Source organism: Theropithecus gelada, chromosome 4 (genome assembly GCF_003255815.1).
Source record: "Theropithecus gelada isolate Dixy chromosome 4, Tgel_1.0, whole genome shotgun sequence".
NCBI classification, from domain to species: Eukaryota; Metazoa; Chordata; class Mammalia; order Primates; family Cercopithecidae; genus Theropithecus; species Theropithecus gelada.
The window spans coordinates 115,222,850-115,244,954 of NC_037671.1; the positions used below are offsets into that span (position 1 = coordinate 115,222,850).

General features: G+C 42.4%; 1 protein-coding gene across 8 annotated transcripts in view; it reads right to left on the reverse strand.

The window, feature by feature from the left end:
• The window catches only part of MTHFD1L (methylenetetrahydrofolate dehydrogenase (NADP+ dependent) 1 like), a 233,814-nt gene that overhangs the window by 88,503 nt on the left and 123,206 nt on the right, over window positions 1-22,105 (reverse strand). For all 8 annotated transcript variants that reach the window (XR_003119016.1, XM_025382470.1, XM_025382469.1 and 5 more), the window contains exon 21: window positions 2,031-2,170. Coding sequence is in view for 7 of the 8 variants with exons in the window: in XM_025382470.1 (XP_025238255.1) it covers window positions 2,031-2,170 (140 nt within the window). In the remaining variant the exon portion in view is untranslated. The remainder of the gene's footprint in view (window positions 1-2,030; window positions 2,171-22,105) is intronic.

Consider the following 22,105-nt stretch of genomic DNA (forward strand, 5'->3'; position numbering starts at 1 on the left):
AAGCAGAAGTGGAAGAGACACAAAGGATTAATGTGGCACAAAAGTGCAACCGCTGAAAAACAGAGCACATATGTTAAGATGAACGAAATAGGATTGTAAAGCATGTAGAGAATTTTTACAGCACAGAGACCAGAGTCTGGAAAACTATGGGACTGGCGTCGGGAGACCCGGACTGCAGATCTGATCAGTCCCTGAAATAGATGTGAGATATCACACAAGCCACTGGGTCTCTCTGTGCCTCAGAGATTTTCTCTTTATAAAGACTGAATGAGATCAGACAATCTCTAAGCCCTTTCCATAATTTTCAGGGTGGCAGGGCAGGGAGGGAGAATTCCAAATGCATCCTACATGGGCAGAAGTAGTTTTTGGAAACAGAAGTTGTTATGCAGACTCAATGTCTAAAATCCAGGAAGGACTGTAGCAACAAGGAGTGTTTTGAGTAAAGTCAGAATTCTTTATGATTTACTACTTTTAATCTGTATTATATCATTCTTGCATTTGAAATGATGATGAGCCGGGCACGGTGGCTCACGCCTGTAATCCCAGCACTTTGGGAGGCCGAGGTGGGCAGATCACGAGGTCAGGAGATCGAGACCATCCTGGCTAACATGGTGAAACCCCGTCTCTACTGAAAATATAAAACATTAGCCAGGCATGGTGGTGTGCGCCTGTAGTCCCAGCTACTCAGAGGCTGAGGCAGGAGAATGGCATGAACCTGGGAGGCGGAGCTTGCAGTGAGCTGAGATCGCACCACTGCACTCAAGCCTAGGTGACAGAACGAGACTCCGCCTCAAAAAAAAAAAAAAAAAAAGAGATGATGATGAAGCTTTAGGCAAAAATGAAATGAAGTGCTTAAGTGTCGGGTACTAGGAGTGGATTTGGATTTAGAACACTTCTGCCCTTCATTAACATCCAGCTCTGCATGGTGGACATAGTAGATTTAGATCTGAAGTGCTCGGCACTCTGCTGGCCTGCTGACATTGTCCACATTCCCTAAGCCTATCAAACCTCAGCTTCCTTATCTGTAAAATGGTATAAAAATAATGTCCACTTCTCCCAGGACAAAGAATTGCTTTATAGCATTTCATGATGGCAAACCCGCTTCTTGTTTTGACTATGTAATAATCACTGAATAGATGACTTTTGTCACATACACAGTACAGTATGCCAATTAAGAAATCAGATTTGGCAGTTCGTCTCATATGTGAATATTATAATGACAGAGAAATTTTATTTTATTTTATTTCAAAATGACTAATCAGTATAAAATGTCTTATTCTACACTTTGAAATTCCTAAAAATGAAACAAACGAACCACAAACAAACAAAAAAATAAACCCCCAAAATCTACGCACAGGTTTTCTGCAGAAAGGAATATATTTCCTTTATAATGTCTGTAATTGCTATATATATTAGGATAGGTAAATATCAAAAGCCTTTAAAGAAGTTAAAATCGAATTTGTGTTTTCCAAGCAAAGCTCTCTTAGAAACAATCCAGTATTATAACACAGTTGTGAGAAGAAATCATAATAAACAGAAAGAGAAGGAAAATAGTTTTAGATGAAATCTGATGAGTTACAGCATCAGTGAACCGAAAAACTATCTGTACAAACAATGAAAAATCTCAGTCATCAAAGAACTCACTCTAATCCTCATGTTCTTCGTTCAGGGACAAGAGCCTCTAGCCGCCCATTACCATATGGTTATACAATCTTGGCCTGAGTATCAGATGTGAGGCTTAAGATTAAAAAGTGGTTGCATTATGCTCCTTTCCAAAATGTTGTTTAGGAAAGAACTGTGGGTGTTACTGTTTACTCGAACTTACTAAACTCAAAGTGCCCTATGGTGGCGTTGGAAAAAAAAAAAAGAGTTTTAGATGTCCACAAAGGAGGTCTACAGGAAAAAAAATTTTAGAAAAAAATACTCTAGAAAACTATAGTCATTAAACAGGCAGGAATTTTTTAAATGCTCAATTCTGTTTTAACATAATGCAATTTCTTTGGTATTAGGAAGGTGGTGTGGGCACTTACACTTGGCCCGCCTCCATGCATCTTCAGAGCTCGCACCGTTGCCACCAACACAACCACGTTGGGCACCAAGCCGGAAGCTCGGCACTTGATGTTGAAGAATTTCTCCATTCCGATGTCAGCACCAAAGCCAGCTTCGGTCACTGTGGAGAAGCAAGTGGAATATGCGCTATTATCTTCTAAAAACAAAAGTAGGTTTTGGCAAACACCACTATGATTCGAGCTCAAAGGACAGCTTACATTCCTTTTGTTTACCAACACAAAGGTGAACTGATTTCCCCACTGTCATAGAAAGGTTCTTCATTCTCTGCCCTAAAGAGACTGCGCCTTTCTCTGCTTGACGCCACCAGGCCTGAGGGATTCCTTGTGGTGATCACGTCAAGACTTTTCTTCCAATATCAAAGCTCACAGCGAAGCTTTTTTTTTTTTTTTTTTTTTTTTGAGACGGAGTCTTGCCCTGCCGCCCAGGCTGGAGTACAGTACAGTGGCGTGATCTCGGTTCACTGCAACCTCTGCCTCCCAGGTACAAGTAATTCTCCTGCCTCAGCCTCCTGAGTAGCTGGGGCTACAGGTGTGTGCCACCACACCCGGCTAATTTTTTTCTTTTATTTTTAGTAGATATGGGGTTTCACCATGTTGGCCAGGCTGGTCTCAAACTCCTGACCCTTGTGATCCACCCGCCTCCCTCCCAAAGTGCTGGGATTACAGGTGTTGAGCCAAGGCGCCCGGCCAGTGAAGCTTTTCTTCATACAGATGGGGATTTTTAACTTTGTAATCAGGTTCCAAATTGTATCAAAGGGTAATGAGAGTATGATTACAATAGAAGATCCTTTCTTACTCTTTTATTTTATTTTATTTTTTTTGAGTTGGAGTTTCGCTCTTGTCCCCCAGGCTAGAGAGCAATGGCGCGATCTTGGCTCACTGCAATCTCCGCCTCCCGGATTCAAGCGATGCTGCTTCAGCCTCCCAAGTAGCTGGGATTACAGGAACCCACCACCACGCCTGGCTAATTTTTTTTTGTATTGTTAGTAGAGACAGGTTTTCACCATGTTGGCCAGGCTTGTCTCAAACTCCTGACCTCAGGTGATCCGCCCACCTCGGCCTCCCAAAGTGCTGGGATCGCGTCCAGCCCTTTCTTACTCTTTATATTAAGAATAATTTATTTTAGTGCCACCCAGTCATTTCTGTTAACTGACAAATTTCAAGTTCGTTGAAGAGCATAAGGATACTGATGATCAATCTGGATACAAGACAGCAGCTTTATTAGAGAAACACCAGAAAACACTCATTTCTAGTCTCCACCCCCTCAGTTGCTAGAAAAAGTCACAGCTGCCTTTCGAGAAAGCAAGGTCCTGGGTCAGCAGCATCTTCTTCACACACAGAGAGCTCTAGGGCCTTGCTACTCAGTGTGTGGTTCATGATCAACAGCATCAGTGGTTCCTGAGAGCCTCTAAGTGGGATCTTGGGCTCCGCATAAAGTTTACAGAATCAGAATCACATTGTTACAAGATGCCCAGGGGAGATGAATGTCCATGAAAATCTGGGAAGCAAACCACTCTAGGAAGGGAATACTACTGATTTAAGAAAAAGTAAATGTTTATGAAATACATACTTACACGCTGATAGTACGAACAGTACACAGATAGGAATTGGGAGAAAAATCGACTAAGATATCAGAAACATTTAACATGATCAGTTTCCTTGCTGTGCTACAAACTTTCAAAATTTACAATTATAAGTGGCATCTTAGGGCCGGGCGCGGTGGCTCAAGCCTGTAATCCCAGCACTTTGGGAGGCCGAGGCGGGTGGATCACGAGGTCAGGAGATCGAGACTATCCTGGCTAACATGGTGAAACCCCGTCTCTACTAAAAATACAAAAAACTAGCCGGGCGTGGTGGCGGGCGCCTGTAGTCTCAGCTACTTGGGAGGCTGAGGCGGGAGAATGGTGTGAACCCGGGAGGCGGAGCTCGCAGTGAGCCGAGATCACGCCACTGCACTCCAGCCTGGGAGCACAGCGAGACTCCGTCTCAAAAAAAAAAAAAAAAAAAAAAAAGTGGCATCTTATAATTCTGTAAAGTTGCTGTAGCAAGATTTACAAAATTGTTCCCCCTGTTACGGAACATTTGGGTTGTTTCCAATATAAACAATGCTGTACTGAAAATATCTGTGCCTATGTGCTTTAATCTCTTTCAAATTATGTTCTTGGAATAAATTCCCAAGGGTAAAGTAATAGGGTCAGAGGATATAAAATTTTTTATGACTATTGATATGCTTTTGACAAATTTTTAAAATTACATTAAAAATGTTCAATTTGGGTAAATATAGCTACAAGCCATTTATCCTTTATTATGTGTTACTTGAACAAACTATGTGGCAGAACAATTTCGAGAAATAAAAGACGTTCTTTTTTATATAGTATTTGGAACAAGTCTTGTAATTTTATTAGTAGTGGTCAAAATCAGAGAAAATCACTTACAGTAACAATCCTTACCTCAGTGGTACCCCCTGGTAATGCATTTGTTAACTTTAGCATGTTGGTGGCATCATGGACCCCAAAAGAGGGATAATCCAGGTGACTTTTGTCAGAAGTCATCACTGAGTGAGCTCCTGGAGGTGGAAGGCTGGACAATAAGGCCCCAACGTGGGGCTGTCCTGCAGGTTAGCACACGGATGGGACCTTGGATCCCTCCCAGCTGTGCAACCTTGGCAAGTTCCTTGCTGGAAGGATTAAGTGAGATGGCACAGGTACATTACTGTGTCACTGGGGTTTTTCTTGGTGCATACTGAGAACTCACAAAAATAGTTCACATCATTGTAACCGAAAGGGTAATTCTCCCACTTGCTAAAAACCGTATTGAATTCCTAAGCATTTGTGGGAATTCCTGCTACATCGAGGCATTTTTCTCACAGGTAGACGCTCACTCTTAGGGTCACTACCCTGAAGCCCTGCAGGGAAGCGGGAGAGAGAACATTTGTTATTCAGTTAGAGAGAGCTGGAGGACAGCACACTGGGAGGGGCAGAGTTTGCCTGGGAGGTTCGGAGAAACGGGGTGATGGAGTCAGGCTCTGAGGATCAAGTAGGATTTTTCCAAGCAGAGAAATGCAGAGTTGGGTATGGCAGGCAGAGGGCAAGAGGAGGAAGGAGAGGGAGGAAAGAAGACAGTCACAGGTAAAGGACAGAGCCAGGGAGGGAATGGTCAAGATGACGGGAAATTATCCATCATGACTGTGGAAGTCATTATTTCACCAGCAAGACTGGTTCACTGGCCTGATCAGTACTGAGTGGGACTGAAGTAACAAAATGTTATGCATTTTTTTCAATGCCATGGTATTTTGAAAAACTGTTTAACGTCACCCTATAGTTGGAGGTAGGTTGTTGCGTACATTTTACATAATGGGGGCTGATCAAGTGATCTCTAAGTTCTTTCCAACTGGATGCATACTTATGTGTTAATCTACCCTGTTAGACTGCAAGCTCCATGATGACACGGACCATGTGTTTGAGACATTAACATGGGAAGACACATAGAAGGCCCTGAAGGAAAGTCATCATCTATCTCCAAACCAAATAAAAAGAGAGTAGCAGAAAAGCACATCTAAAAACACTTGGACACAAATATATTAATGAAAAGTTTCATTTGTAACCATTGAATGCCCTTGAAAAATTGCAAGCTCAAATTCCCTTCAAAAACCTACCTCCTCCCCACTTCGGTGTGCCTGTGTAGTCACCATGTTCTCCTATTTTCACTGGTTCCTGCTTCCCTAAAGTACCTTAATATGAAAGTCAAGGCCGCCCTCATGTAAAGTTCCTTCCCTGACCTTCATCTTCCTCCACACTCCCTGCCTCAGACCTCATGCCTCTGGAATATCAAGCTCCCAGCACAGCCCACAAATGCTGTTACTTGTCGTCACCTCCAGACCTCTTTTCCCATGTGGAACATTCTTCTCTCCCCTCTCTGCCTCTTTAACCCGCTGTCCAAGACTCAGCTTGGATGTGCCATTTCCTGGAAGCTTGTCCTGATGCTTTCAGGCAAAGTTGACTACTCCTCCCGCCCGTCCCATCCTCCCGGTCTTGTGGTGTGCTCCCTCGCAGGGCCCTCATCTGTCACCACATGCAGCATCCTAAGTACACTGATGTGCCGTCTCCCACGTGGAGGATGGGACCATGCCTTATTCATCGTGTAGCTCCACTTCCTTAACACAGTACCTGGCACAAGCAAGTCAACGAAAAAACAGGATAAGACTTCGGAGCCAGTAATGATGTCAAGGCCACACATCAATGGAAATAGACACATAAAATAGAATTACATAAAAGTACAAATATGTTCTTAGTCCTCCCTATACTTTCCTTTTTTTCTTATAATACTAAAATGGTTTTACTAAAAGGCACAAATGTCATATCTGACAAAGACGTGACCATCTAAAACATCTACACAGGCTAGCTAAGCTTAATTTCATATTTTTATTTATTTATTCACTTATTTTTGAAACAGAGTTTCATTCTTGTCGCCCAGGCTGGAGTGCAACGGCACGATCACAGCTCACTGCAACCTCCGCCTCCTGGGTTCAAGTGATTCTCCCACCTCAGCCTCCCAAGTAGCTGGGATCACAGGCACCTGCCATCATGCCCAGCTAATTTTTGTAGAGATGGGGTTTCATTATGTTTTATTTTTAAAAAGAGATCAATTGGAAACAAAAAAGTAGTAATAAAGAGAACTCCAGCTAGGGAACGAAAATAACATGCAGAAGTAAAGGTTCGAGGGCTCTGGCTTCCAAATGCAAAGGAAATAGACAAAGAACGGGAAGAAAATAGAAGAAAGTGCCAAATTCTTCCACTTTGAAAACTGTCCTGAAATGCTGCATGTAATCACTTTTATGTTGTTTGTATTCAAATATCAGGCTGCCAAGGAAAGAGAACATGGATAAGGTATGCTGATGTGTAATCAGTAATTGTGAAAGTAAAAACTACTTTCATAAGGTGCCACCAATCACTACGAACTTGGACACGGCGGAGTGCTGTGTTTCTGTGCCTTAGGGGGCCTTGACAGGAAGACCCACCTTGTGAGAAGGGGACAAACCACTCTTGGTGGAAGGTTCCATTTCCTAGGTACTTCTTCAGAACTGCCAACATATATAACCTATAGGTTAAGTTTTCTTAGTGACTTGAAATAAACAATTTATTCCCTTATCATATTTGCAGTTCTTAATGAAGCTTAAAAGAGATACAGGCCAAATAATTATTTAATGTTAAATTCAACATAGACTTGCTCTTAAGTCATGAAGCAAGCCCACATAGTAGGATTTAGCTTTGCTGAAAGGCACATCATGTAGACTTCTGAAAGCTGCATATTTAATAAGGCTTGCAATAAAATGTTTGCACAAGCCGTAAGAATTATTTGTCTTGGCAATCTCTTTCCCTTTTGTTACAGCTATTCAACTTACAATATGAATGAAAACAGGAAATGCTGACTAATACTCTTATTGTGCAAGCACAGAAGTTACTAGATAGTGATTCTATAGCATGGCTTGATTCAAACTTAAACCCATAATCAGCTGAGAAAGGAAGGGTCAGTGGGTATGAGTTGGGAGGGGACTGACAATTTGGATAAATACTGGAGCAACCTGCACAGGAAACAGAGCTCCGGGTTCAGATGGACAGTCAAAACCAGTTCTGGAAAGCCAGGTAGCTGCCTTTCCATGATCATCCAAGGTGCACCCAGAGTCGTATTGTAAGAACGAAGCAGAAACAATGACAATGGCAGAAATGAAAACACCAGAACAACAGAACATTCCTGGCAGGCAAATGTGGTATCCATGAAATAATTCAGGGAAGGAGATACGATTTCTACATCTTAAGTTATTCTGTATGTCCCCAACTTACTGCACACATTAAAGAAAGCTGCAGCGATAATTAGGACTTGGATTTTTTTGTTCCTTTTTGAGATGGAGTCTCATTCTGTTGCCCAGGCTGGAGTGCAGTGGTGCGATCTTGGCTCACTGCAACCTCCGCCTCCCACGTTCAAGTGATTCTTCTGCCTCAGCCTCCCAAGTAACTGGGATTACAGGAGCATGCCACCATGGCCCACTAATTTTTGTATTTTTAGTAGAGACAGGGTTTCACCATGTTGGCCAGGCTGGTCTTGAACTCCTGACCTCAAATGATCTGCCTGCCTCAGCCTCCCAAAGTGCTGGGATTACAGGCGTGAGTCCTGGCCAGGACTCAGATTTTAAAGTAATCACTAATCTCTCTCTCTCTCTTTTTTTTTTTTTAAAAAGGCATTAACATCCTCACTTCACTAGAAGGCCTTTTAAAATATGGGTTCATAAAACCCTACAGCTACATGGGAACTGTATGGACAATGTACTCCAACTGCCTCCTGTGCACCAGGCCAGTTCCTTTCAGGAGATAATGACACAAAGCCCAGTGTGGGGTCCCCGGTCCCTCTGATGCCCAGCCCAGAGTTCTGTCTGCTACATACGGCGTTCCGCTCAAAAACATGATTAAACACGCACATCACATAATTCAAGAACAACCTTTCTTTCTTCTCATTCAATAATTACTGAACCCCTACGATTGTGCCTAGTGTTTACACACAATCATCTGTGTGCCAATGTCTTAATTTAGTGGAGAAACAGCCGCAGGCACATTTTTAACATGACAAAGATGGGAAAGATTAATTCATCACCCAGTGAAGAAGAATGTCTTTCTGACCTTCCCCGCCCAACCCCGTTTTCTTTTAATGATAGGGAGTTTCGCTCTTTTTGCCTAGGCTGGAATGCAATGGTGCGATCCTGGCTCACTGCAACCTCTGCCCTCCAGGTTCAAGTGATTCTCTTGCCTCAGCTTCCCGAGTAGCTGGGACTACAGGCGCCTGCCACCATGCCCGGCTAATTTTTGTATTTTTAGTAGAGTCGGGGTTTCACTATGTTGGTCAGGCTGGTGTCGAACTTCTGACCTCAGGTGATCCGCCCGCCTTGGCCTCCCAAAGTGTTAGGATTATAGGCGTGAGCCACGGCACCCGGCCGACTTTTTCGTTTTCAATGTGTGTGTTTTTTTTTTAATTGTTTGGTACTTTCAAAATTGTGTTTATTTACCTGTATCCAGGTAAATTTGAATTCAATTCTATGCCACATTGATTTTTGGATGTTCTCATGCTTTAGTGCATTCACAGAACCCATTTCTACAGAATCACAAATCCTAAGTACAGTTCAGTCCTTCTCCACCGGAGGCGATTCTGCCTATTCCACTCCCCACCTGGACACTTAGCAAGGTCTGGAGGCATTTTTGATTGTTGTAAATGGCATCTAGGACAGCTGGGATTCCCCTACCACCCCCCAACAAGGAATAATCCACCCACAGTCTCTATAGCACTGAGGCACAGACAGCTTGCTGTGGCTCACACAGGACAAAGGAGCTTGGCGCTTCCTAGATGCCTCCTCTGAGAATATTACAAACGCACTACATGCTAGGCAGAAAGATTGTGCAAGATCATTATGCTAATCGTTGTAACCTTATGCACTATAAGATCCTGGAATATGAATTATTGCAGTAAAAATTCCATCCAGCGTGGTTGGGATGTGCTGAATCAACAGTGTGGTCACTACAACCCAGCACTCTCTGGAGAAGAAAAACAGTGATGAGGTGACGGCTGAACTAGCTTCACAGGGAAGAAGGGAAGGTCAATAGAAATGCTCTCAACATGGGGCAGCATGGGTGACGGCAGCTGTCCGCCTTCCCACTCAGTGTGCACATGATGGGGAAACACTATTCCAAGAGACCGAGGCACGGGGAGAGGGTCTGAAGTTAACATTTGTGAAACGTTTTCTACATAGCCAGGCAATGTACTAGGTGTCCTGTCTCATTTCACCTTCAACATCTGTGAGGTATCTTTCTCCTCTATTTGCAGTTTATAATACTAAGGACTGGAAAATTTTATAATTTTCCCCAAGGTCACACAGCTATTAAGCGATAGAGCTTGGACTAAAACCAAGGCCTGTCTGCTAGCAACCTCTGCCAAAATCCCTACTCCATACCCCTCATCAAAACTTCAACTGATCACGTAGCATTTCCCTCGCTGAGCTGCTCGGTCAGTTTTGCTTTCAGTGAAAATCTTAACCCTTGGTACTTCAATAATACTTCAGCATTTAACAAGTAGCTCTAAATTATTTTCCTGAACTGAGAGGTGTGTCCAGGCTTTTGTTCTAACTGCAATAAGGCCCTGCTGTGATTACCAAAGTATGCAATCTAGAATGTTCTTTATGATCCTCCTTCCTTTCCACCCACCTCCCTTCCTTTACTTAAGTCAGAGAGCTTGTTGTCTGTTTCAGAGCAATTCATTTAGCGATTATAAATCACCTCCTCTGCTAGTTCTTGGTGCATGTGTCAACAGTGATGAGTTCTGGGGCAGCAGCAGGGAAAATCTCTGGTTGACAAAGAAACACTTCAGAGAGAGGACGCTCCAGGGACCACTTCCACCTGGACTTGGTACCCAACCCCAGGCAGGAACAGGCCACACAGAGAACACTGGCACTGTAGTCCGGCCTCCTGAGGTCCAAGTATTTTACCCCCTCCCAGCCGAGTGATCAGACCCCCAGACTTGCCTTCCTAACGTCCTCCAGCCAGGCACCAGCTCTCCCTTCGCTGGATGGGAAATGAGTGACTCCAGTGCTCTAGCCTGGGTTTTCTTTTCAAACAGTACTTTCTGATGTCAGCACGTGTGCATGGAGGGAAAAGAAAAGGCAAGAACCGCTTTAGATCTGAAATTCTCATTTCTGCTTTTACACTGGGGAAAACTCTCCTTGGACTTTGAAAAAGAATTAAACTGAAGTGCTGAGATAATTTTTCCTTCAAGTTTTCTTAATTTCTACTTGAAATACCTGGATGTTGCCACCAGAATTGCAAATTAAACTTCTGCCTTGCTATGGCACTAAGGGGTCCTTTATTCCATGGTTACTCAGAAGATAAAGAAATTAGAACTGTCAGATTTCATAGCTACTTTACAATGGTAACAACTTTTCTCTCCATGTGTGCAACAAACATATATCAAATATACAACATATTGAGTTCGCCATTACGTCTGGACGCAAACTTGAATTTATGGACTGCCACAGGTCTCACAGAAGAATTAGTCCTTGCAACTAGCTCAGCTCAAAATAGGTTGAGATACGAAATATGAGCGCACGGGGCATATCTGGATAACTTAATCATCAAAAGAATTTCTTGTAAATAGAAAGAAAAATAAAACTGTAGCTTTCATTCAAATAAAGGCTACACTTTGCTTCCTCACAACAAATCAAAAACAAAAATAGAAGCTTTGTAGAGCTTCTACAAGCAAGGTGTAGGCTGGACGATACCTCATTCTGAAGGGCTGTGGGTGTTAATTGCCAAACAGTGCTAAAAGAAATAGAGAGTAGAATCTTCAGGTTGCCCTTTTCTGCCCTATGTAAACACGTGTATTCAACGGCAGGCTGTCTGCAGATAAACTCCAAAAAAGTCACAGAAACACATGAATTCTGAACTTGAATTAAAGGGGAGACAGGACCGTAATGACTTTTTCAGCGAGTACCAGCAGACAACACCAGGATAAATCATTCAATTAGCTATAAGAGAAGTTCGGCATTATTACTGCAGCTTCAAAATAGAACTTTGTTTAGAATATATTAATTTTGAGGATCCAACTCATCTTAAGTCTATGAAATTTCACTAAATGCTAAATCCTTTCTGCTCTTTAGGATTTGTCTATTTAACATATAACCCTGTTTAGTTTTATTAAATATCTTAGAGTCAAATTTACAGGAAGTATATAGAACTAACTAGACACGTATCAGGAGACCTAAAGGAAAAAGAAACTGGTACAAACCTCAATTTTTATTTTATTTTATTTTATTTTATTTTATTTTATTTTATTTTGAGACAGAGTCTCTCTGTTGCCAGGCTGGAGTGCAGTGGCACGATCTTGGCTCACTGCAACCTCCACCTCCCTGGTTCAAGCAATTCTACTGCCTCAGCCACCCAAATAGCTGAGACTACAGGTGTGTACCACCACGCCCAGCTAATTTTTGTATTTTTAGTAGAGATGGGGTTTCACCATGTTGGCCAGGATGGTCTCAATCTCTTGACCTTGTGATCCACCTGCATTGGCCTCCCAAAGTTCTGGGATTACCAGCGTGAGCCACCACACCCAACCCAAACCTCAATATTAATATTAGCACGTGCTCTTCTTCCTTTCCACCTCTTTGGTGATGGCCAAGTGCATACACATGAGGGGAAGATTGGAGGTGGTGCACAGAGCATGAGGAAGTTACTGGAGACGTATTTGGGAAAAGCAACAGAGAAAGTAAGCAGTGTAAAGAGGAGACAGGTACACATGAACATATTTTTGGTTGCAGTAAAAACTTTGAAAGTATCAAAACCACTTCGATGTGCTTTTGTGTCAGAACTCAGAATTTCCTTCCTCCAGAGCGTTAGTTACAGACACTGGTTTACATTATTTAGAACCATGATGAGTCACCATGTTTTGTAAGATGATTTTGACCAAAGTGAAATTTAATTTCCGAAAAGAAATGTTTCGATATTATAAATGATACACGATTAAAATTATATGATTATACATGTAATAAATTATATAGGGTTATTTTTAGGTCCTTTATAAAAATTCAACAGAATTAAATTCATAACTCCATTATCCAAATAGTTCCCATGTTCTTGTAGGGAACAAGAACAATTTGTACAGTGTCATGACTATGACCAGAGCGTTAAGCCTTCTGCTCTTGGCCAACAGTGGTGTTCCCCAATCCTGGCTAGAGGCCGGGGATTTTGGATGATTGCATGGGGGAAGAGCTCTATTCTTGCAGCTCCTGAGAACTGGACACCAGGAAGTTAACTCAAAACAAATGAATTCTGACAGGCTTGGCCACTAACATGATTTAGCCCAAAATAATGGAAAGATGACACAGAACACTTTTTACTGAGCAGTTACGAAAACAAACCCAAAAGGGAAAGAACAACAGAACTATGCAAAATGGTTGCAAAATGCAAAATAGAAAACGCAGTTATGCAAAATGGTTGGCACCAGACTGAAGTGATTTTTGGCTTTTAAATTTTTTCAGATTTTGTAATATTTGCATATACATAATCAGATATCTTGGGTTGGGACCCCAGTCTAAACATGAAATTCATTTATATTTCATATACCCCTTATAGACATAGCCTATACTATACACACACACACACACACACATATATGTATTTTAAGACAAGGTCTCCCTCTGTCTGCCCAGGCTGCAGTGAGTGGCGTGATCTTGGCTCACTGCAACCTCTGCCACCCAGTTCAAGTGATTCTCCCACCTCAGCCTCCCAAGTAGCTGGGACTACAGATGTGTGCCACCATGCCCAGCTAATTTAGTTTTGCTTTTTATTTTTATTTTTTGTATTTTTAGAGGAGACAGGGTTTCACCATGTTGCCTAGGCTGGTCTTGAACTCCTGAGCAAGTGATCCACCTGCCCTGGCCTCCCAAAATGCTGGGATAACAGGTGTGAGCCACTGTGCCTGGCCCTGAACATTAGTTTTAGTAATTTTGTGCACATATGAAAGATTTAACCGCATGTTGATGGCAACCCATCACATGAGATCAGGCGTGGAATTTTCCACTTGTGGCATCATATTGTCACTCAAAAAACTTTGGATTTTTGAGCACTTCTTTGGAGTTTGGATTTTTGGATTAGGGATGCTTTTACCTGTGTAAACAATAAAAGGTAAAAACATTTTGCTTTAAAACTTCCTAGGAAAGAACAGTTTCAAAAACCATGCAGTAACTTTTTTTTTTTGGTACCATTAGTGTAACTTGGCAAGAGAAACTATGATTACTGAATCCACAAACAAAGTAAATATGCCAGCATTCCTGGCAGGACAACTGAGATTACAGAATAAATTAAGACAGACAGAAGGAAAATATCTTAAACTTTACAATTATAAGATCGTACAATGTAGTAACTCAATACAAGCAGGCCGATCATGGACTTTTGAACCAAGATAGAGTCCTAGTAGTTGTCATTATGTAAATTTACAGTTTCAACCAACATTAAAAAGAGGAAATAAAATAGGATAGAAAATATTAGACTACATCATATATAGGAAGTAGTATTGTTTCACAAGATTTTGATTCAGTTTTTGCACACACACGATGCCATATAAAATGCAATTGCTGCTCTGGATTTCAGTTAAACATTCAAGAGTCGCAGGCACAGAGCCTACTTCTGGCGATTTCTTATTTAAGAAAGGAAGAGACGGACCTGCCAGCTTTGCGGTCATGCCTAGACCTACCAGTTTCTCACAAGCAGATCGATTTAATGATTACTCAGGCCTGGCCTGAAAAATCCACTCAGTTTTGGTACAAATAGCAGAGGCAGCTCCCATGAAACAATGTTGCTGGTGTTATTAGTCAATGTGTGTGTTTTTTTTTTTTTTTTGCTTTGTTTTGTTTTTTTGAGACAGGCTGGATCGATTTAATGATTACTCAGGCCTGGCCTGAAAAATCCACTCAGTTTTGGTACAAATAGCAGAGGCAGCTCCCATGAAACAATGTTGCTGGTGTTATTAGTCAATGTGTGTATTTTTTTTTTTTTTTTTGCTTTGTTTTGTTTTTTTGAGACAGGCTGGAGGGCTGTGGTATAATCATAGCTCACTTCAGCCTTGATCTCCAGGGCTCAGTTGATCCTCCCACACCAGCCTCCTGAGCAGCTGGGACCACAGGAGCACACCACCACACCCAGCGAATGTTTGTGTTTTTTTGTAGACATGGGGTTTTGCCATGTTGCCCAGGCTGGTCTCGAACTCCTGGGCTCAAGGCATCCGCCTGCCTTGGCCTCCCAAAGTGCTGAGATTACAGGTGTGATACACCGTGCCCAGCCTCAATGTATTTACATTTAGGATCACAAAGCACAATCATAGCCCAAAGATGAAGAAAAACATCTTTACTGTTACTCGTACTCATCCTGTGACCCATTGTCACGGACTTGGAGCCGGAGAGCAAAAATGTAGCACGAAAACAAACGATGTAAAAAGAATCTTCAGTCAAGCTCTGTTCAGTTTGAACGTTACTTTGTAGAATATTGGGAAGTTGTTTTTTAGAGAGACCTACACCCTTGTCCAGGGCACAGCACAGTACCAGCAGTGTACTCATCAGTTCAGGCACTCAGCCTGTGGCCCTCACTGCCCTATAGGAAACACAGGTCTTGAAACACTCCTCAGTATGGATAAAGGAAATGAGCCCTCGGGACTGCCTGGGACATAATGCTGAGAAGCTGGGACAGCGCCCAGGAGAACACGTCAGATCAGTGACAGCGGTAAGAGTCAGGTGATTAAGTGATAGGTTAAGGGCCCCTTTGGACCCCTCTCAGCCCCTGAGGTAGTGAGTCTGGGATTCGGTCATTGTTCTACCCTCTCAGTGGCCCCTGGGAGCACAGGTGGCTCTTTTCCCAGCTTTCTCCACCGCACCTAGAAAGCAGGCGAATTCAAGGCAGAGATCCGTTATCTCAGGATCTTCCAGAGATAAACGGAGGGCCTCTGTCATCAGAGGAACCTGCTTCTGCACGCTTACTTTCAGGGGTCTGCAGGCAAACCTCTATCTTGGAATGTGAGAGCCCAGTTCCCCAGCTTAGGTCTCCAACCCAGCCAGAGAAATGTTTTGCCTTGTGAGGAGGTCATCTTGAGGCTGAGGGTAACTTGGCCCAGCCGGCTGCTCAGGCCTGGGGCCGTAGGCTCAGCAGGAACCAGGACTGAACTGCAGAGTTTGAGAAGAGTCCACAAATGTAATACATGGGGAGAACAAGGGAGTGGATTTGTGTAGAAGACATAGATCAAGGAGGAAATTAACACTGAAGGCTAAACAGGGGGTTTTCTGCTGCTGGAATGGTGACAAGCACCAGGCGTGATGGCTCACACCTGTAATACTAGCACTTTGGGAGGTCAAGGTGGCAAGATAACTTGAGCCCAGGAGACCAGCCTGAGCAAGATAGTGAGACCTCACCTCTGCAAAAAAAAAAAGAAAAGAAAAGAAAAGAAAAAAGAAAGATGACCTGGGTGAGCAGATAATTGATCAAGTCGAGGTTTCCAAACGCAACCCATAACACCTGCTATTTCCTACCCCACTGGTGTAGTGGTCCATTTTGGGGCACAGAGACAAGAACAGTCCACACTCTCTTCCTTTTCCTGGGTCCTTCTGGTATGCCCAAGAAGGCACCCTGCTGCCTGTTCAGCGGTACTGGATGGTAAAAGCATTAACAGAAGCAATGAGGACATCCTGAGGAGGCTGGCAATTCATATTTACATTTGATAAAACCTCAAACTATAGATAATAGCCTTGAAAAGGAGGGATGAGTATTTTTTGTTTTGGCTTATTTCCAAAATAACTTCTGTTTATCAAATTAATATATTATTAGAAATATGTTGGCTGGGCACCGTGGCTCATGCCTGTAATCCCAGCACTTTGGGAGGCCAAGGCGGGTGGATCACAAGGTCAGGAGTTCAAGTCCAGCCTGGCCAACATGGTGAAACCCCGTCTACTAAAAATACAAAAAATTAGCCTGACATGGTGGCAGGTAATCCCAGCTACTTAGGAGACTGAGGCAGGAGAATCACTTGAATCCAGGAGGTGGAGGCTGCCGTGAGCTGAGATTACACCATTGCACTCCAGCCTGGGCAACAAGAACAAAACTCTGTCTCAAAAAAAAGGAATATGTTATTAGTGATATGTTATTGGAAAATTTAATGTAAGGAAGAAAACAAAAAATCATAAATCATTTTCACTTTAATCTATGTCTCAGGTTATCTTTTTACTGTTGACAGAGGAATAATGTCCTTGAGATGTCCTGGTAAGCATATTTTTTTTTCTATTTTGAGACAGAGTTTCGCTCTTTTTGCCCAGGCTGGAGTGCAATGGCGTGACCTCGGCTCACCACAACCTCTGCCTCCCAGGTTCAAGCGATTCTCCTGCCTCACCCTCCCTAGTAGCTGGGATTACAGGCACGTGCCACCATACTTGGCTAATTTTGTATTTTTAGTAGAGACAGGGTTCCTCCATGTTGGTCAGGCTGGTCTCAAACTCCCGACCTCAGGAGATCCGCCTGCCTCGGCCTCCCAAAGTGCTGGGATTACAGGCGTGAGCCACCGCGCCCGGACCGGGCATATTTTACAGGACAAAAAGTAACAAAAATCAGGAATAATTCTCATGTCCCCATCTCCCCACCCCTCCCCCATCCCTAGGTCCAGAAGGAATTTGTTATAATTACCATCTTGTATAAAAGCACAGACCCTCAATTTGCCACCTTTCCCTCCTCTTGAGATGTCCTCAGCCTGACAAAAATATGATTAGTTGTATTATACGGGAAAATACTAAAGATATATAAACATTTAATTATTATGTTTATTATACTGGCAAAAGATATGCATTAAAAATAAGGCTTCATTATGCCTAATTGGCTTGCAAATCTCGGAGAAAGGTTCCTGAAGAGCAGTTTGGGGCTCTCCCCCACAAAGATCATTCTCTGCCTACACGCTTTATCTACAACGTAATGACGCCATGCTCTAAAGACGGTTCTGTATCCCGATCGACTCAACTAATCTAACATGAAGCTTTTCTCCAGGACACTAACTACCACATAATCTTCTACTGTTAGACTGAGTCCTGATTTGTAAAACTACACTCTTACTATTGGATATGTCCTAAACTATTTTTCAAAAATGATCCATGAAGCACAGAAGAATGAAAGGGTGGGCTGGTCAGTTTGGTCGATTTAGAAGATAATCCTAATCATGTCTGTGTAGAGAAGTCATAGGTCTTCTTGCCTAAACCCTGGCTGACCACCTGGCAGATGCTGTCAAAACGGAGATGATGACACAGATGACTTGGGATTAACTCGACTCTGTGTCTAGGAAAACCTCTTGAACTGTGGTCACGCTGACAGTGGATTGGCAACTCACCTTTCTATTTCAAGAAGAAGAGGTAGAATCTGAATGTCTTCGCTTGTCTTGCAGCTAAGTATGGCTGTGTGACTAAGGTCACTGATGAGATGTAACCAGGAGTGTTGTATGTGATTTCCAGGAAGCCTCTTGAAAAGGGGGTATGCCCTTCTTCCTTTTTCTTGCTGTTGGGATACAGATGCAATGGTTGGGGCTTGTGCAACCATCCTGGACTACCAGGTAGCACAGAACCCACGATGATCAAGGAGTTGCTAAATCAGCCCAGACTGGCTACCCTGAACTTCCTTGATGTGAGAGAGAAATAAACTTCTATTATAGTGTTGGGTCACTTTCTTTTTCTTTCTTTCTTCCTTTCTTTTCCTTTCTTTTTTTTCTGCTGTTGTTATTTGTGGGTAAAACTAATCCTAACTGACTCATTTGCAAATAGAGAGGCTACTTAGAAACATCATAGCATTTTTCATTTCTATCATTTCAGTTTGCAAACTGCTTCAACACTGGGCAATGTTTTCTTTTTCTGCACATGTTGACTCTGAGACTAAAGTCAAGGTTACAATTCTAATTTAGAAGAGGTGAGACTTGCTTAAAGTTTTGCTGAGGAATAAGCTAAACTTTCAGAGGCTGAGATCTTGCAATAACTCTTCAATTGACACCCCCAAAATTACACCACGGAAGGAAACAGAGAGGAAGGATCATAAGCTCCAGACACTGAGTTAAATCAAGACAGCAGAAATCGGCACTTAAGGCACTTTGGAGGGACACAAGATCTATGTGCAGGAATCTATGAGCTTTCCTGTTCAACTGTCCTTAAAAACTGCTTTTACACTAGGCTGGGTGTGGTGGCTCATGCCTGTAATCCCAGCCCTTAGGGAGGCCAAGGGAGGAGGATCACTTGAGGCCAGGAGTTCAAGACCAGCCTGGGCAACATGGCAAAAACTCGTCTCTAATATAAATACAAAAATTAGCCGGACGCGGTTGTGCGTGCATGTAGCTTGAGAGGCTGAGGCACAAGAATCACTTGAGCCTGTGAGGAGGAGGTTGTGGTGCGCCGATATCGTGCCACTGCACTCCAGCCTGGACAACAGGGCAACACTGTCTCAAAAAAACAAAAACCAAAAACCAAAAACCAAAAAAAAAACCCCACCACTTAAATTCTCTAAATTCTCTCACTAAATTACTCTAAATTCTGTCTCATTTGTTTGTGTATGTGCCAAACGAAGAAATGGTTTTATGGAAGAAAAAACTATTTTCATAGTTATTTAAAATATTTTTAGAAGTTATATCATGAAATTGTTGCCTGTCCCTGAAAAGTAAAAACAATCTACTCTCAACCAAAACATCTATGCAATTTCATAAAACAAACAAAGAAAAAGGGACTAAAAAATACGGAGAGAGAAATCAAAAGAAGGTACTCAGATTGCTAGTGTTTACAATTCAGCAACTTTGTTTGCATAAACACTTGAACATAAGAAAAAACTTAAAACCTCATTAAAACCTAACCGAGCATCTCAGTGCTGAATCAGGAACATTGGGTGAGTGATGAAGGCCATGCTCGCTGCCCTTGGAAAGCAGCCTACATGGGAAACCACTGAGAAATCTCAGCACAGTTCATGTCTCTGAGTTTGGTTTGCAGAGAGTCTTAGCCCTGCTCAAGTCAGGTGATTCACCCAGTCACCTACTGCCCGCATCCCTGCCATTCATCCCAAGGGAAATGCAGGAATTTGTGCAGCCTCAAACAAAAGCCACCAGTGCTGCAAGAAAGTAATGTAAGCCCCTGGCCCACTAACCATGGCATTAACATCCAGATTTAGTTCTAAAAAAAGTGGAGATGTAACCACATACTCATCACAACTGCCAATCTTGGCTCTGGCCTCAACCTCTCCTAAATTACAGACCTAAATTTCCTTTCCCACCCCCGAAACTGACAAACGTTAACATTTTACCATGATTGCTTAAGATCGTTCCTCTTTCAGAAGTAAAGCAACATAGCTGAGTTCAGTACCCCATGCGCCCATCCCACCCCTCTACTTCTTCCCATGGTCATAACTCCTGTGAACTCAGAGCTTATGCAGATCAGGTTTTCAGACTTTTTCTACATAAGCACACATGCGTAAACAGAATATAGCATTGTGTTGTGTGTTTTTCAAAAATGTAACAGATTGTATATACACTTCCACAACCCGTTTTTTCATTCTGCATTTCTGAGGTCCAGCCATGTGGATACACCCAGAAGCAGCATTGTTGGTTATACCACGTGCACATCTCTTACTGCCGAAGGAGTCCTTTTCTGGGAGGCAGCCCCATTAGATAACAATTTGTCCACTCTTTCCCTTCACTTATTGGACTTTAGAAAAGTGGAATAACTTATCTGATGGGGGGTTGGAAAGAAACAGCATCTTAAAATACAGTCCTGGCAAAATCATTCAGGAAGTCCTCATGGATTAGAAACTATACTGACTCTTCTCCATGACTTTTAAAGACATTGAATGAGACTCCAGTCTATCTGCTTTACCCTGTCTCTGAACTAGCAGAACTATTTTGATTCTTTGAACGCAGGCCAATCTTTCTCCCCTCTGGCCTTCTTCAAGGCTCGCCTCAGTGCCATCTTCTCAGGAGAGCCTTCCTGAAACCACTATTTCAAAACTGTCAATTTCTCCTCACTGGTAATTGAAAGCATAATATATCAGATTAGCATTTATTCTCCCTCCAGAATATGACTTCATCTAATGATGAAACTCATCTCCCCCAGATGTCTTAGACTTTAAACTATGCTCACAATCTGCTGACACTTGTCAGCTACAGTCACATGCCTGTCGTTTGCTCTCTGCCTCGAATGTAATTCTCCCTGTGTCTACATGTCAAATTACTTGATTTTTCAAGTAATTTTTTCTTTTATAAAAAAAAAAAACTACAAAAGTAATACATACTAATTGTAAAAATTTCAGAATGCCAAAACACAAGGCGTGAAGTGAAAATCACTATGATTCCATTACCTCCAGGCAAACAAAAATAATCATTTGATATACTTCTATATCTCTTCATTCCATATACAGATATAAATCTCATACAAATTGGAGATATATTATTTTACAACCTGATTTTTTAAACTTTATATTTTGTGAACGTTTTCCCATGTTCCATATATACATTTATCTATTCTTTATACTAGTCTCGATAGGATATCAACAATAATTTTTTTTCTTTGCTTTTTCCTGGAAGCTTTATGTTTAATTTGCACACTAAAAAGTAAAAAGTTACTCTATCTTTATTTTGACTACATTGTGATACAAAACTCTATGGTTTATATTTTGGCCGGGCATGGCGGCTCATGCTTGTAATCCCAGTACTTTGGGAAGCCGAGGCAGGTGGATCACCTGAGGTCTGGAGTTCGAGACCAGCCTGGACAACACGGCAAAACTGTGTTTGTTTCTCTACTAAAAATACGAAAATTAGCCAGGCATGGTGGCATGTCCCTGTAATCGTAGCTACTCAGGGAGGCTGAGGCAGGAAAATCACTTGAACGCGGGAGGCGGAGGTTGCAGTGAACCGAGATCGCACCTCTGCGCTCCAGCCTGGGTGACAGAGCAAGACTCCATCTCAAACAACAACAACAACAAACAAACTCTATGGTTTATGTTTTAAACTTATTAGTCAAATGTTCCAACATCATTTAATCAGTATCCTATCCATTCACCACTAATTTAAAATGTCATCTGGCCAGGCGCGGTGGCTCATGCCTATAATCCCAGCACTTTGGAAGGCCAAGGCAGGTGGATCCCCTGAGGTTGGGAGTTCGAGACCAGGCTGTCAACACGGTGAAGCCCCATCACTACTAAAAAATACAAAAAATAGCTGGGCATGGTGGTGCATGCCTGTAATCCCAGCTACTTGGGAGGCTGAGGCAGGAGAATAACTTGAACCTGGGAGGTAGAGGTTGCAGTGAGCTAAGATCACGCCATTGCACTCCAGCCTGGGCAAGAAGAGTGAAACTCTGTCTCAAAAAAATAAAAGAAAAGAAAAAAATAAAACTAAAAATAAAATGTCATCTTATCAAATTACTACTGGAAGAAGTCTATCTCAGGACACTCTAGGGTATTCCT